The sequence below is a fragment of the Asparagus officinalis genome, chromosome 2, assembly GCF_001876935.1.
Source record: "Asparagus officinalis chromosome 2, Aspof.V1, whole genome shotgun sequence".
NCBI lineage: Eukaryota > Viridiplantae > Streptophyta > Magnoliopsida > Asparagales > Asparagaceae > Asparagus > Asparagus officinalis.
This window is the reverse complement of record NC_033795.1, coordinates 18149638-18165839: the sequence shown is the minus strand read 5'-3', so window position 1 is coordinate 18165839 and position 16202 is coordinate 18149638. Positions and strand designations below refer to the sequence as shown.

The 16202-nt window shown below is 34.1% G+C and overlaps 1 protein-coding gene across 1 annotated transcript; it reads right to left on the bottom strand.

Annotated features, from left to right (window-relative positions):
- On the bottom strand, positions 716-16140 carry LOC109830898. The gene is made up of 2 exons (XM_020398255.1): positions 16008-16140; positions 716-1233 (listed from the first exon to the last, which is right to left on the bottom strand). The coding sequence occupies exons 1-2, from the start codon at positions 16138-16140 to the stop codon at positions 716-718; spliced, it is 651 nt and encodes a 216-aa protein (XP_020253844.1).

Below are 16202 nucleotides of genomic sequence, written 5' to 3'. Positions count from 1 at the left end.
AGAAAACCGAGTGTGAGGAGTGGACGTTGATCGGTGATCGTTGAAAACCGACATAGTGTGGTTGTAAATGTTATTCGGGTGAACGTAGAAAACCCGGTTGTGATAGTGGATTTCTCCCCGGGAGTGGGGAGCGGAGACGTAGGACGGAAGGTCCGAACTCCGTGATCATATTGCTTGTTTGAGTTTGTCTTTGGCGTATTTGTTTTTGCATTTATCTTATATCGCCAATTGTGCATTACTCATTTATTTCATCCACTATCTTGTTTAGATTATTTATCCTTGTGTTGTTTATATATCCTTGCATATATCTCTATCATATAGGATATATCTCATTGTTCATATTGCTTATCCTAGCTTATATTCTTGTTGTATTTCATACTTGCTAGGATAACTTATTAATTAATTTTAATTGGCATATAATCGGATTAGATTAGCATAAGACTCTAATCACCCCCCTCTAGGGTCTAACACAGCCTTGTTGCAAAAAAAGAAAAAGAAAAAAACAACCATGATCATCCTTATGTTGTTTCTTTTGAACTGGATCCTTAGCAGCTTTATTATCAGTCTTCCTTTTATTGTCCTTATCCTTAGAGGCACTGGTCAAATGAGCACTTTTTGTCTTATATTGCTTCAACCTGTCTTCCTCTTGCACACAGTATGAAATGAGTTCATTCAGAGTCAATTTCTCTTTTTGGCAGTTATAAGTGACCTTAAACTAATTAAATTGTGCAGGAAGAGACAACAGAACCAAATGCACCACTAACTCATCACATAGATCGAGTTTTAGTGCCTTAAGTTTTGATGCAATATGAGACATCTCCATGATGTACTCTCTGATATTTCCTTTGCCCTTATACTTCATCCAAATCAAGTAAGCTAAAAGCGTGCTTGTTTCTATCTTATCGTGTTTAGCAAAACGTTTCTCAATTTTGGAAATGAAATCTTTGGCTTTAGTAATCCCTTCGGATTTTGTGCCCCTGAAAGCTTCCGGAATGCCACGGCTGATGATCATTAGACTCATATGATTTGAATGCTCCCACCTCTCATACTCCTTTTTTGCATCAGGAATGCTATCCGCAGTGAGTGGTTGGGGTTGTTCAGTCCTTAAAGCAATGTTTAGATCCATGTAGCCAAGAACAATGAGAATGTTCTCCTTCCAAACCTTGAAATTTGTCACATTGAGCATGAGAATTAAGTTGATGTTAGCAAAAATTATAGCACTAGATGCATTAGCTGAATCACAAAACAAACAAACAAATAAAACAGGCTCACATTAGTTTTAAAATGCATAAAATTACAATAATAAATTCAAATAAAGGTAAATCCCATCTCAAGATACCGGGCACTACATCAATATTTCATCTTTGGACAAAATAGTAATTAGTAAGTGGTGTCTTGTTGTAGTAATCAAACACTGATAATAATAACATGTCAAATAATAGATATTTCTTTGGGTTGATTTATTATTCGCATATATACCCAATAATCATCACATGTTTATTACCACAGGTGCAAATGTAATTATTTAAACATCAATCTTACTTTGGGCCGATTAATATTTAAATGAATTACACACACACATAACCTTTTATATTTTAAAATTAATTAATCTCCACAATAGAGGTCACTTTGGCGACGTATCGTTTCAATCAATTAATTTCAAAATACATACAATATTTAAATTTAAAATTGTACCCAAAATTCTACCAAAATAAGCATCCAAAATTGAAGTGATCACTGGCCTACATGATCACATGCCCACACAAATTTAATTTGATCACAGGCTCACATGATGTCAGGCCCACATGATGACAGGTCCACATAATAATAACATGATTTTTTATGTAACTGATCACATGCCCATGGCCCATGTATTGAAGTGTTATTTTTATTTTTATTTTTTTTAGCTGATCACAGGCCCATATGGGCCTATGTAAGCTTTGCTGCTGCACCCTAGGGCTTCCGCCCTAGGGTTTCATGATGGTAGTGGCCGTCATGGCAGTTGCCATTGCCTGTTGCACCCCAGGTTCAGCCTCTAGCGGTTTCCTTGGTGAGGCCAGCGGCCCGCCCATGGCCGCTGCCATCCGCTCGCGGCTTGCCGACGGCTGCCGACCAATTTTTTTATTAATCAAAAGAATTACTCAAATAATAATGCTATACCAAATTGGTTAATCAAAGATTAGCCAAATAAATTTAATCAAGTTGATAAACCTTAACAGAATGATGTCATGGATTTTATCAAACAATTTAATCGAATAAAATTGATTAAAAGAATACTAATCAAATATTGATTAGATAAATGGACCTAAATTAATTGACGGTACCAAAGAAATTGGATAAAAAAACAAAATTAGATCAAAACCCCCCAATTAAATAAAAATCTAAACTTTTAGATCCCCAATTAATTCAATCAACAAAAAAAAGGAATCAACACTGTTGGCCTTCTTGTTTTGATGATGTTTAACAAATAATTTACCACTAATGTTGTTCATCTAGTATTTGTGTTTTCTTATTTATTATAGACAAACAACGTAGTTGGAGGATGGATGGAATTGCGCTTTAACGACGATATCAAATGGAGGTTGGCGGAATTGTGGAGTGAAGCATCATACAATTCAAGTTCAAGATCCAAGTTTAGCTTCATCCGCAACGTGTACCAATTTGAGCTCAATGAAGATCAAGATCAAGCTTGGGTAATTTAGTTTAGGATTTATATTATGTGTGTTAAGTACGTTAAGCTCAATATCTATACACACACATTTATTGGTTTCTTCGTATATATATATAGTTATATATATACATACATGTGTTTTGAGTTTTTATGATTATATATATGAAATTATATATTTCATATTTTCTATTGTGTTTTTGAAAACATTGCATAGAATATGCAATTTTATGAAAATTCTATATTCTTAGTTTTTGGACTTAACAATAATCATATACATATTTTATTAAGTCTATATAATCATTGTGCAAAGTTTCAAAACATGGTTTAACCAAAATATCAAATTTCACATGTTTACATTTTCGTGTTTTGAACTATTTTGCAAAATGATGATTTTTCACAAATGGGAAATGCAATTTGGAAAATTCTTTTTGTAACATGTTCATTTACATATTTATATACATTTCCCAAAGTTTTATTATTTTTGGACTTCATTTGTTATTTTTAACAATTTTCCAAAAGTCAAAAAATATATTTTCAAACTTGTTTTTTCTGTCATGATCAAGTGTTTCGGTCGACCGCACCGATCGACGCTCAATTGTTCATTTGTTTTCTGAAGCAGCAGAGAGTTTGTCGGTCGAACCGATGCGGTCGACCGAGAGCTCGAAATTTCCATCGTCGACCGCACCGGTCGATCGAAGAAGTCTCTGTCTGTTTTCTGAGTTTGGGATCTGAATCGCGGTCGACCGTGAATATTTTCGGTCGACCGCCGTGGTGTCAGATCAATCTTAACGGCTATTTTTAGAGTCGTTGCAGAGGTTTTTTTCTTGGTGTTTTTTCTTGTCTTTCTCTTTTCTTTGGGGTTTCATATATATACCCCCTTACCTCAGATTTTATAAGTAAGCAAGAGAATGGTTTAAAAGATTTTAACAAGAGTTTAAGCTTGTTTTTAAGCTTGTTTAAGGGTTTGGTTTAAAGCTATTTTGGTTTTCACAAGTGGAGGAGATTATCTTCTTGTTTGGGCTTCAATCTTCATCTCTCCATCTTGTTATCAATTGAGAAGTTTTCTAAACTCAAACTCTAGCTTTACATTTATATACTTGTTTGATTATCATTGTTCTTAAGCTAGATCTTATATTTGAGTTTAGTTGATTTGATTTTATTTACTCATTGTTACACACACCCACTTTGAGCTTATTGTATTTGCATACATAGTATATTAGAGTTGTGAGAGATTGTAACATTAAGTTGTGCTTTATTATGTTCTCATCTATTGTAGAGAACAAATTTATATTTTGTTACATTGTGAGTGTTGTAAGGTTTTCGGTGGGACAAATTTTTAAAAACAACCTTTTTTCAATTTATTGTGCAAAAACGATTCTTTGAAACAATAATGAGCAAAACCGACCCTTTTCAACAGAAAATGGTCGGTTTTGCTGGAAAAGCACTAAAAGGAAGTGCACGGGACTAACAGTCCCGTACACTTCATTTTAATGGCTTAAAATTGCGACTGCCCAACTCCCTCCCTCTCTCTCTCTCTCTCTCTCTCTTCATCTATCCATCAACCAGCTCCTCTCTCTCGTTTTCTCTCTCTCTTCAAGCTAACCTAAGAAGCCCCAGCCCAAGCTCCGCCTCAAACCCATCGCCGGCCACCCCCTGAACTCCGAACACCACCTCGTCGTCGTCACTGCGATGGAGTTGCGGTAGTCTGCAACGGATTTTGAGGGCTTGCGGAGGGGTTTTGGGGGTGTTTGGGGCCATCTTTGGATCCAGTTGTTAGTGGGTTGGGATAAATATGAGATTTTGACATCTGGGTTTTGATTGATAACGGGGTTTGAGTGGGACTTCAGGGTTTTTGTGAATTTGCAGCGGAGGAGCTGAATATGTGGATGCAATTGGAGGCGATAGAAGAAGTGGAGAGAGTCGAAGAGAGATGAAGGATAAAATTGGAAGCCCTCCGACCACCGCTCAATAGTCCCCGTCACCTCAGCCTTGAACTCCACTGCCTCCCCCTCAACTCCTCCGAGATCCGCCCCGACGAGATCCGCCTCAACCACAGTCACGATTTTAGTTTCACTGTGAAAAGGAAGTGTACGGGACTGTTAGTCCCGTGCACTTCCTTTTAGTGCTTCTCCAGCAAAACCGACCCTTTTTTGTTGAAAAGGGTCGGTTTTGCTCATTATTGTTTCAAAGAGTCGTTTTTGCACAATAAATTGAAAAATAGGTTGTTTTTAAAAATTTGTCCTTTTCGGTGAGATAGAAAGCCGAGTGTGTTGTGAAGTTTTCGGTGAACTAGAAAACCGAGTGTGAGGAGTGAACGTTGTTCGGTGAGCATTGAAAACCGACACTGTGAGGTGTAAATGTTATTCGGGTGAGCGTAGAAAACCCGGTTGTGATAGTGGATTTCTCCCCGAGAGTGGGGAGCGGAGACGTAGGATGGAAGGTCCGAACTCCGTGATCATTTGATTGTGTTTGAGTGTGCTTTGGCGTTTATTTATATTTGTGCTTGTTGCTCATATCGCCATTGTCTCATTATTCATATCATCCTCTATCTTGTTTCATATTGTTTACCCTTGTGTTAGTTTATATATCCTTGCATATATATTTTATTATATAGGATATATCTCTTTGTTTACATTGCTTATCCTAGCTCATATATCTTGTGGTATTTCATACTTGCTAGGATAACTTGTTAATTAATTTTAATTGGTATATAATCGGATTAGATTAGCATAAGACCCTAATCACCCCCCTAGGGTCTAATAATTGGTATCAGAGCTTGGTGCTCTTTGATTTAGGTCTAATCGTCTTGAGTTAAAGATCCAAGTTAGCTTATTGTGCTAATCTAATTTTGAGCTTTATTTGTATCTTGCTTGCCTTTTATATTATGGATATGCATGGTTTAGGTTATGCCATTAATATTGCTCCTAGATTAGATAATTTTTCCTATGCCCAATGGTGTGTTAGATTTAAACTTTTTGTTCAATCTAAACACTTTGATTTATGGGAAATTATAGATGATGCTTATATTGTGCCCACTTTGGAGAAATCCAAGTGGAATAAGAATGATCATCGTATGTTTACAATGAACAATATTTTGCCTTTAACAAGTTGCAAAATGATTTTATTGATTTACAAAGCAAGCATGTTAGTTTAAAATCCGATCATGAGAAGCTAGCTTCCAATTTTGATATCATTTCCAAAGAAAATGTTGCTCTTAAAGAAAGTAATGATATGTTAAAATTGGAAAATGAGAAATTATCATCATCTATTGCTAGCCTATCTCATGCTAAGATTGATGCCATGTTAGAAGTAGAGAACATAAAGAATGATACAACTTCCTTTATAAATGATTATTTATGTTCTACTTCTAAAAATGCATATGTGCCTAAAAATGAAGATTTGAATCTTATGAAAAATAGTATTTCATCTTTATATTCAACTTTGAAAACATACATTAATAATCATAAGAGGCTTATGGATATGTATGCCAAGACTAAGTCAAAATCATCCACTCATTATGCACACATGTATAGCAAAACTTATAAGTGTTCTATTTGCGGCCGTCAAGGTCATTTAGCTAAGTTTTGTTATGATGCACACAAACATAAGAATTCTAATGTTCCTTGTGCATCTTATGTAGCTTCTTCATCTTGTACACTTACACATTCACATGCTCATTCTCACAAAGTTCATCATAAGCATGCTAGTGTGTTCAAGTGTGATTATTGTGGTCGTTTTGGTCATTTGGCCAAATATTGCTTTGATTTGAAAAGAAAATCTCATTTGACAAATGCTTCCAATAGACCACATATTTTTAAATGTGATATTTGTGGTAGGTTTGGACATATTGCTAAATTTTATTTTGATATACAAAAAGCTTCTAAATTGCAATATGTTCCAAATAGACCATTGTTTAAGAATGTTTCTCATTTGCAAAATAATTTTAAAAGAAAATCTTTATTTGCAAATGATTCCCGTGCACGAGCTAATGGTCCACAAAAACAAATGGATCTCTTTCATTGCACAAATTGCAATCGAAAGGGTCATTTGAGAGATTATTGCTTTGACCGTGTTAGTGAACCACATATGCCTAAGAGGGTTCATAACCCTAGGGCTTTGAGCTTAAATGATAGGGGTCATGTCCCTAAATCTTTTGGTACCAAGAGTTCTTGGGTACCAAAACAAATTTGATTTTCAAACTAAGAATTTTAATGTTTATATGTGTTATTATTAGCTCAAGAGCTAGATATGGTTGCCTCTCTTGATTTTTTAAAATCAATGATGATTTGGTTTTATGTTCTTATATGATTTACTTGTGATTTATGATTTCATTGGTTAATTTGTTTTCATTTGAAAACCTTTTATATGATTTTCATGTTCCTTTTCTTTTGATTTCATAAATCTATTTTTGATCTTTATGTTTTTGTTAATGAGACACTATTTTTATATTAACCTTTGATATATTTTTTTAGCATGCTCTTATCTATGCTTGCTCACATATGTTTGCCATGATCTTCATTGCATATATTTTATATGACATTTTGATAGGGGGAGCAATCCCTATATTTGTTTTATACTCACCCATGCTCATATGTAGGGGGAGCTTTCGCTCTCTTTCATCTATATGGTTTTCCCCTTTTTGATGTTGTCAAAGGGGGAGAAATATTATGAGTATATTCTTTCTTGTTTAGCATATATCTCTTTTTGTAAATTGTTTGTCATCATCAAAAAGGGAAGATTGTTGGTCTTCTTGTTTTGATGATGTTTAACAAACAATTTATCACTAATAATGTTTGTCTAGTATTTGTGTTTTCTTATTTATTATAGACAAACAACGTAGTTGGAGGATGGATGGAATTGCGCTTTAACGACGATATCAAATGGAGGTTGGCGGAATTATGGAGTGAAGCATCGTACAATTCAAGTTCAAGATCCAAGTTTAGCTTCATCCGCAACGTGTACCAAGTTGAGCTCAATGAAGACAAGATCTAGCTTGGGTAACTTAGTATAGGTTTTATATTATGTGTGTTAAGTACGTTAAGCTCAATATCTATACACACACATTTATTGGTTTCTTCGTATATATATAAATAGTTATATATATATACACAAGTTTTGGTTTCTATGCATATATATAGTTTTATATATATACATGCATGGTATTGGGTTTTCATGTTTATAATATGAAATCACATATTTCATATTTATTATTGTGATTTGGTTTATTTACTTAGATATGAAACATATGAGTATTTGTGAAAGCAAAATGGTTTCATTTTTTATTGTATTTGTAAAAATATTTTATTCTTAGTTTTGGACTTAACAATAATCATATACATATTTTATTAAGTCTATATAATCATTGTGCAAAGTTTCAAAACATGGTTTAACCAAAATATCAAATTTCACATGTTTACATTTTCGTGTTTTGAACTATTTTGCAAAATGATGATTTTTCACAAATGAGAAATGCAATTTGGAAAATTCTTTTTGTAACATGTTCATTTACATGTTTATATACATTTCCCAAAGTTTCATAATTTTCAGAAGTCAAATGAATATTTTACAAATTGTTTAAATGTGTCAAAAACCTGTTTTTTATATATGTCAGTTTTCGGTCGACCGAACCGGTCGACCGAACCTGACTTCTCGTGTTCACTGGGCGACAGAGAGTTCGTCGGTCGACCGGTCTTCTGGGGACTTTTCTGTCATTTGTTTTGGGTTTTGGCTGAGTTTTTTAGAGGGTATAAATACCCCTTTGCTGTTTTCTTTCAACTAACAACTAAGAGAGTTTTAAAACAAGTTTAAGAAAGTTTTAATCAAGGGTTTAAGTTTGTTTAAAGTGTGTTTATAAGCTTTTAAGCATTTGAGTGTTTTGGTTTTGTGAATCAATTCCACAAGAGCTTGAGGAGATTATCTATTGAAGTTTGAGCTTCCAACTATCCTCCCTCTCCATCTTGTTATCAATTGAGAAGTTTTCTAAACTCAAACTCTAGCTTTACATTTATATACTTGTTTGATTATCATTGTTCTTAAGCTAGATCTTATATTTGAGTTTAGTTGATTTGATTTTATTTACTCATTGTTACACACACCCACTTTGAGCTTATTGTATTTGCATACATAGTATATTAGGGTTGTGAGAGATTGTAACATTGAGTTGTGTTCTCATCTTTTGTAGAGAACAAATTTATATTTTGTTACATTGTGAGTGTTGTAAGGTTTTCGGTGAGATAGAAAACCGAGTGTGTTGTGAAGTTTTCGGTGAACTAGAAAACCGAGTGTGAGGAGTGAACGTTGTTCGGTGAGCGTTGAAAACCGACACTATGAGTTGTAAACGTTATTCGGGTGAGCGTAGAAAACTTGGTTGTGATAGTGGATTTCTCCCCGAGAGTGGGGAGCGGAGACGTAGGACGGAAGGTCCAAACTCCGTGATCATTTGATTGTGTTTGAGTGTGCTTTGGCGTTTATTTATATTTGTGCTCATTGCTCATATCGTCATTGTCTCATTATTTATATCATCCTCTATCTTGTTTCATATTGTTTACCCTTGTGTTAGTTTATATATCCTTGCATATATATTTTATTATATAGGATATATCTCTTTGTTTACATTGCTTATCCTAGCTCATATATCTTGTGGTATTTCATACTTGCTAGGATAACTTGTTAATTAATTTTAATTGGTATATAATCGGATTAGATTAGCATAAGACCCTAATCACCCCCCCCCCTCTAGGGTCTAACAAACACATATACCGAAAATTAAAACTTAGATCAAGAACCCAATTTCTTCCTCTTAAATTTTAGATCCTCAAAGAATTAATCATGGTGCGCTCTAATACCATTTGTTGTAAATACCACAAGATAATTCTAGGGTTTTTGAAAGAATCAAACAACAATAAACCCTAGAAAAATAATCTAATACACATGATTAATACAAAGAGGAAATCAACAATAGATGCGGAAGCGTATCTGGATCCATAAATTAATTTGTAGAAATTTGCCGAAGGGGTTGAGATCTTCTAATCTGGATGGCCTCTCCAAAATTCCTCTATAGAAAGGGATGAAGAGAAAATTGAGAACGTGCCAATAGATTAGGGACCATAACCCATTAAGTAGTTATTACAATTTCTAATTTGACCCCTCATCAAATTAGAAATTATAATCTGATATCTACACATTTGGCCCATGACACATTCAATACACATTGACCTAATTTACCAGATTGATCACTTGACGCGGGTCAACTTTAAAGGATAGCACTACATACTAATATCACATATGTGCCCACAATTTAGATTTAATCCAAGAACGAGTGCTACTAAATCAACTAAAATACTAATACAGTGGTGGCAAGTGCTAGTAAAAAAATGTTGAGGGATGCTACACACTATTGAAAGTCAATATGAGAGGGTCCATCTGCAAATTATCCTCAATAAATTTATCGAGGAAAATGTTAAACAATGAAATACATGCATAGAAGAACACAGCAAATAAATAAATATATACTTAGTGCAGAATAAAGAATCAAAACTAAAGTATCCGAATACTTGAGTTAAGTTTCAATGGATCTAACACTGATCGTGAATTGCAACGCAAAACAATCACAACTAAAGTGTAAATGATTAGCAAAAGGGAAGTGAACATGAAATTAAATGAAGAATATAGGGATAGAAAGCGTTACTTCAAATAACCAAATCTGAGAGCAGAGCTGGGCCGGGGAAATGGAGAAACTTTGGAGTTCGGGCTTTGTGGCGGAAATTGTGGAGGCGACCGCGCTTTATTATGTGGGCTTTGTTAGGGCTACAAATGGGCTAACTTCATGAGGTATCTAAATCCGAAATAGCTAGCTCTTTTGTTAACGTGCATTGAACGTTCTACAAGCAGTGACAACGAATATATTATATATAATTACCAAAATATTATCAAGAAAAATTGCATCTGGTTACTTAAGTTCACCAGAGGCAGAGGGCCACCCACCGCTGGTGATTCGGTTGGGTGATTTCAACATATATGGCCCCCATAAGCTTGGAGGATGGGGTTTAAAAAAAATAATAAGTTCACTACTGCAGGATCTAGATCACCAGCTAAGTTTTCTTCTATAGTGTCTCAACTACTACATGTGTTCAGACCACACATATACATACATACATACTAGATTTTATGCACGTGCATGCACATGATTAAATGTCATCATTAAGTATTTTGATTTATTTTTTTACTAAAATTTATTCCCCGATTTTAATTAATTTAATAGTTTCTGCTCATTTATGTCTCTAAATTTTAGCATTACGATTATTTATTTTATTTAATGTTTGTTTGAATGAGCTATTCCGAATTTAAATTTTAATGTTGATAATTAGATTGACAGGCCGGAAATAAATGTATCCAAAACCAATTTAAATTTTTATGTTATTTATACCGACATTGATAGACTTGGTAAAAAAATCATAAACTAAAAATTAATGCTAACTCTAATATACTTGTATAAGATAAAAGCATCCACATAAGCATATAAATATACTAAAAAAGTTCATGAAAATTCATTCTAATGATTCCTAATTTTACTCAAAAAATTAAACTATATATTCTATAAATATTCAAAAAACATTACTGTCTTTTATTCCTTTTGTTTTATTTTTTTATTAAATCAAGATCAATCTTTCTCCACATTTATTTTTTCCCTGGACAATTCAAAAGTAGTGATTTTATCGTCTACATCGATTGTAACATCAGATTGGAGCTAGATTTCTTGTTTTGTTATCTTTTCCTGGGCCCGCTCATCTTTTGTCTTCTTATCTTACTTTATAAAAAAGTTAATGTATTTTCAAACACAAACTTTTGGAAATATAGACTCCGATTATTTTTCTGTTTAATGAGAATAAACGTTAATTTTATATATGTGCATTTTTTGTGTTTCTAATTTATTATTTAAAATAAGATTAGGAGTTACCTATTTTTTTCTCTACAATGAATTCTTCTATTGTGCATCCAATAAGAGTTTTTTTCCTGCATCAAATAATATTATCTTTGCTCTGTCCATGTCATTTTCCACGAGGATCTGAACTAAATTACTACATTTTCATCAATTTGCCTAATATTATAACATTAATACTTGATTTTAATATGTTTACTTCATGATGAAGGGATACTACTTAACATTGGTACTATGTCATCGGTGATTCTGTGATATTTATCATTTGGACACTCTTATTAGCATTTCTATCCACCTTCTTATTATAACATTTGTAAGCATAGAATCACAGGTTAACTCTATTATACATGGTAGTTATTTTTGTATTATAAGTGCAATAGCGTGTCATATATTGGTAAACTATATTTAGGTTTAATTGTGTGAATTTTTAGATAGGTATTGTAAGATCATACTCTTTCAAATATTGTGATAACTACATATATCAATAATTTAAATTTGTGTTGCATTTGTAAAGAGCTTTATTGGAGATGCTTTTGTCTTGACAGCTTGTTCTGAATGAGTCTTGTTTATTAGCTTTAAAATATAATATTTTTTTATTATTATGCTATATAGATATTTGCTTGGTTTACTTACCATTCTCTTATTATTATTTTTAATAAGTTGTATCTTTGGGTTAATATATATTATTGACATAATTTATGATGACATGCATATCTTCCTTACAAATTTAAGAAATATATAAGGTAAATTTTATGTTTAGTGGCTTTTAATAAGAATTTTAGTAATGGAATATGCTACCTTCGTATTTAAAGATATTGATATCTGAAAGTGCTATTATAGGCTTATCTTTGATCGTGTCTTCAAGAATTTATCCTTCATTAGTAGTCATCTTCCCCCAAATAAAGTTACACGCAGAATCATGCCACTGTATAAAAAATGTCAATGTTATTTTTTTACTTATGCTATTGTAAATAAGTATCATGTGCGTACCTTTTGTCCATTATAGTGATTTCTCTCCTCTTATCTAGCTTGTTATATGTCTTGCAACATGGTTAATCAATGACTTCACTTTAGTTTCCATTACAAAATATTTGTATATAGTTTTATATTAAATTTATAATTCCTTTAGTATTTGAAGAATAAAGTATAAAAATTTATATTACTTACTAATTTTTCTTGTATTTTCCATAAAGAATGTTTCTTTGATTGTAACCAAGTTGTTCAATATATTCTTTAAAGAACTTAATCGGTGCTTCTTTGATAGATATGCTTTTTGTCAATATCAATTCTAGTAACTTATGAATGTTTCCGTATTTTGGGTTTATTTCTTTCACTTCTCCATTTGAAATAAAAACAACTTATTTCTTTTAAAGTGTATCTCTAAACTTTCTAATAGTTTCTCTATACGTAGCTCCTTATATTTTTACGTTATAAATACTATTGACATGAGAGATCAATATTTATACATTATAATCTTTTATCAATTTTATATAATTTAGTCTTCTATCAATTAATGTTATTAGTAAAATAATATGCAATTTTTTTAATTTATACGGAGACATTAATTTCTAATGTCTTATATATATTTTAAAGTTTTATTCCTTAACTGGATATTTTTAATCTATTCTTATTACTATTTTTTACCATCATTAACTTAGACTACTTTTAGATGCTAAAAAAGGATTCTAAACTTTAAATTAGAAGTTAAATTTATATATCTTAATGAAAGGACATCAAATAACTATTTTTTTTTGCTAAGTTTAGAAATTTTAGTTTTTTGTGATTTAAAATTTTGAGGGTGTTCTGAAATCTTTAAAACATTGATAGGTTTTTAAAAAAAAAATTAAAATTTATGTTAGGTGCTTGTAATTTCCATGTTTCATATGCTGGTGATTACTTTTTAAATATTAGGATATTTCTTGCAACTCTAAAATGTTGAGAGTGTTTTTTATAATTATTAAAATTTTAGATTATTTTTTGCAAAATTTAAATTTCTAGCAATTCATTGATAATTTTCAATTTTGATTATGCTGGATATAAGTTTTGAAATTTCTAGTCATAAGTTTGAAATTCAGAACTTTTTGCAATTTTTAACTTTAGAGGGAGTATTCACAATTTTTCTAACTTTGAGATTATTTTTTGCAAATATTAAATTTTCAAGTGTCTGATGGTAATCCCTTGGTTCCATTTATATTATTTACAAAGTTTTAAAATTTTAGAATTTTAGGATGTTTTTTTGTAATTTAAACTTTTGAGGTTGTTCTTATAATATGTTTGTAATGTTGAGGGTATTAATTGCAAACTTGTTGTTTTGAGTTTTGAAAAGTTAGGGTGTTTTATGTAATTTTAAACTTTTGAGGTTATTTTGTGTAATTTTTGAAATGTTTTAGGTTTATTGTAATACTTCATGTGTTATAATATGTTAGCTATGTCTGATTTCTTAATTTTAATTTTTAAAATTGTTGAGTTATAGGTAGTTCACGTGGGATAAATATATGATATAATTAGTATTACGATAGATTAGGACAGGAGTCAATGAAATATGGCCAAAATAGTGAAGAGTAATACATGAGATAGAAAAGTCTTCCATATATATCCATAGTATATATAGTACAGCTATCTACAATATAATTAATACCGCTCATACGCGCCTACATAGTCCGTCACTACCTTAGGGCCCCCTCACGTTAAGCCCCTGGCCCCGCGCCCACCCACGAGAAAATGCGGACTTGGACAAAGTTGCTTGCCAAACAATTGATCAGCGAGAAGTGCATATCGCTTGTCCTACACCTCCCCTCACATTGGACGCTCCTGGTGACAGGGTGGTTGAATGTCTACTTCGAGTGTCGTTGTAGGGGGTCAAATTAGCCACATCACTCCACAAGCTGCGTTACCTTAAGCAACTTGGTACCTCACGACACCCCAAGTTCTCCATAGCATTCCTCACTGAACTATGCCCGACTCGATAGGTACTTCGCATACGTCATCAACCCTACGCCTTAGTCACTCCGAATCCCTCACACCTCGGCCACCCGGTTCAGGGCGTACATTCCACTACCACGACACCCGCCCCATCACAACCCGCCCCCGCTACTACCCCCGTCTCGCCCTCGCACACCCCCGCTACGCATCCGTACATGCCATCACATCTAATACTACTCATCCCCACCACGCTACCCTGAGGGTATTCAATATAATTCGCAACAGCACCGTTTCTGGAGCCTTGAGCGTACTTTTTTATGGACCCCGACAACTGTTAACCTTTATGAAAATTAAGATATGGGACGGTATCCGAAAATTTAAAATGATTGTCCACTGGTATTGTTCGGTATACAACGATAGGATCAGTCTCCCATTATAAAAAATTAAGCTGGTGAACCAACACACTCACACCTCGGCTCCTCACCGCCCCAGCCCCCCCTCCGGCCATCACCCTCGGTTTAGATGGTGGTTCTGGACTCATCCTTAATTTGAGTGCAAATTAATATGAATTACAATTTCACCGTGAGAGTATAGACTCGAGTGTGCCTCGGTCATTCCCTACCAATCAAACTCATAATACAATAAATGCGCCTGCTCCGGCCTTACAGAATCCACAATGGAATACTTAATTAACCTGTTTGCTTATCCCGGCCTGTTAATCCCCCGTATTCATCTAAAACGGCTCAAACAAATCAAGCTTCGCGGTGCATACCCATAACACCCAAACTAAAACCACAGACTCAAAACCTGCTAGTCATCAACACAATCCTTCTAATACCCCTTTCATGCTCCTCAATCCACAAGCAGCTGCACTACATCAAAGTGACGCATTACACCCATCCCCATCGACATTCCCCCTCCGCATTAGGTTGCAATCTTCAGATACTAGGCGCTGAAAATCAAGGAAAACAGTCAATTTTCACCCCTCAGCCAACAGCTCCGATCAGCCGGAAAATCTGGATCGACGAAACTCTATAGCATGTCGTCGCTCGCGACGAGTTCACAAAATGCCATGTGCTTGCTTTTCAGATCAATCGGGTAATCTGCAACACAGCCCAATTCTGGACCTGACCTGTAACCATCTCATGCCTAGACGTCTGACCCAACTTGATACCAGGCAACACTCGCTTACTCCTTTCTGATTTGATCCTCAGAATTGCTTCATGTAGGCAACATCACACCCTTGGGCATATGACGTACCCCAGTATACCCCTCCTTATTATATCCCCGTCCCCCCCCTGATAATGAGTACTCGTAGGTTTTAGTCCCACTTCGGCATGGAGAACAAAACCCTAACTCCTCTGACTTTACACATACTATCGCGTGCCACCTCAATATTCATTCAAGGGAATTGACGCCAAGACCTCCCTTCCTGCGCCTTACCACTTTATAATGGTATCACCGAAGGCCGCGTACCGGCTATTCCCTTTCCAATAAAATATGTTTCTAACGCTTTCCGCGTTCTTCCCGCCCTGGCAAATCTCTGGCTAATCGTTTTCGCAGCCGTTAATGTTGCTATCTTCTCTTCTATTCTATTTTCAAACGTCATTCTGCCTTCATCGCCGCTACACTCCTGCAGTTAATTCTCTTGGCTTTGTCCGTTGCGGCTCT

Bases quoted from the DNA above. Each gene is read 5' to 3' on its own strand.
- LOC109830898 (XM_020398255.1), bottom strand. From the start codon at position 16,140: ATGACGTTTGAAAATAGAATAGAAGAGAAGATAGCAACATTAACGGCT. The intron at 1,234-16,007 runs GTACGCGGCCTT...TTTGTGATTCAG, and splicing joins TATTGGAAAGGGAATAGCCG to CTAATGCATCTAGTGCTATA.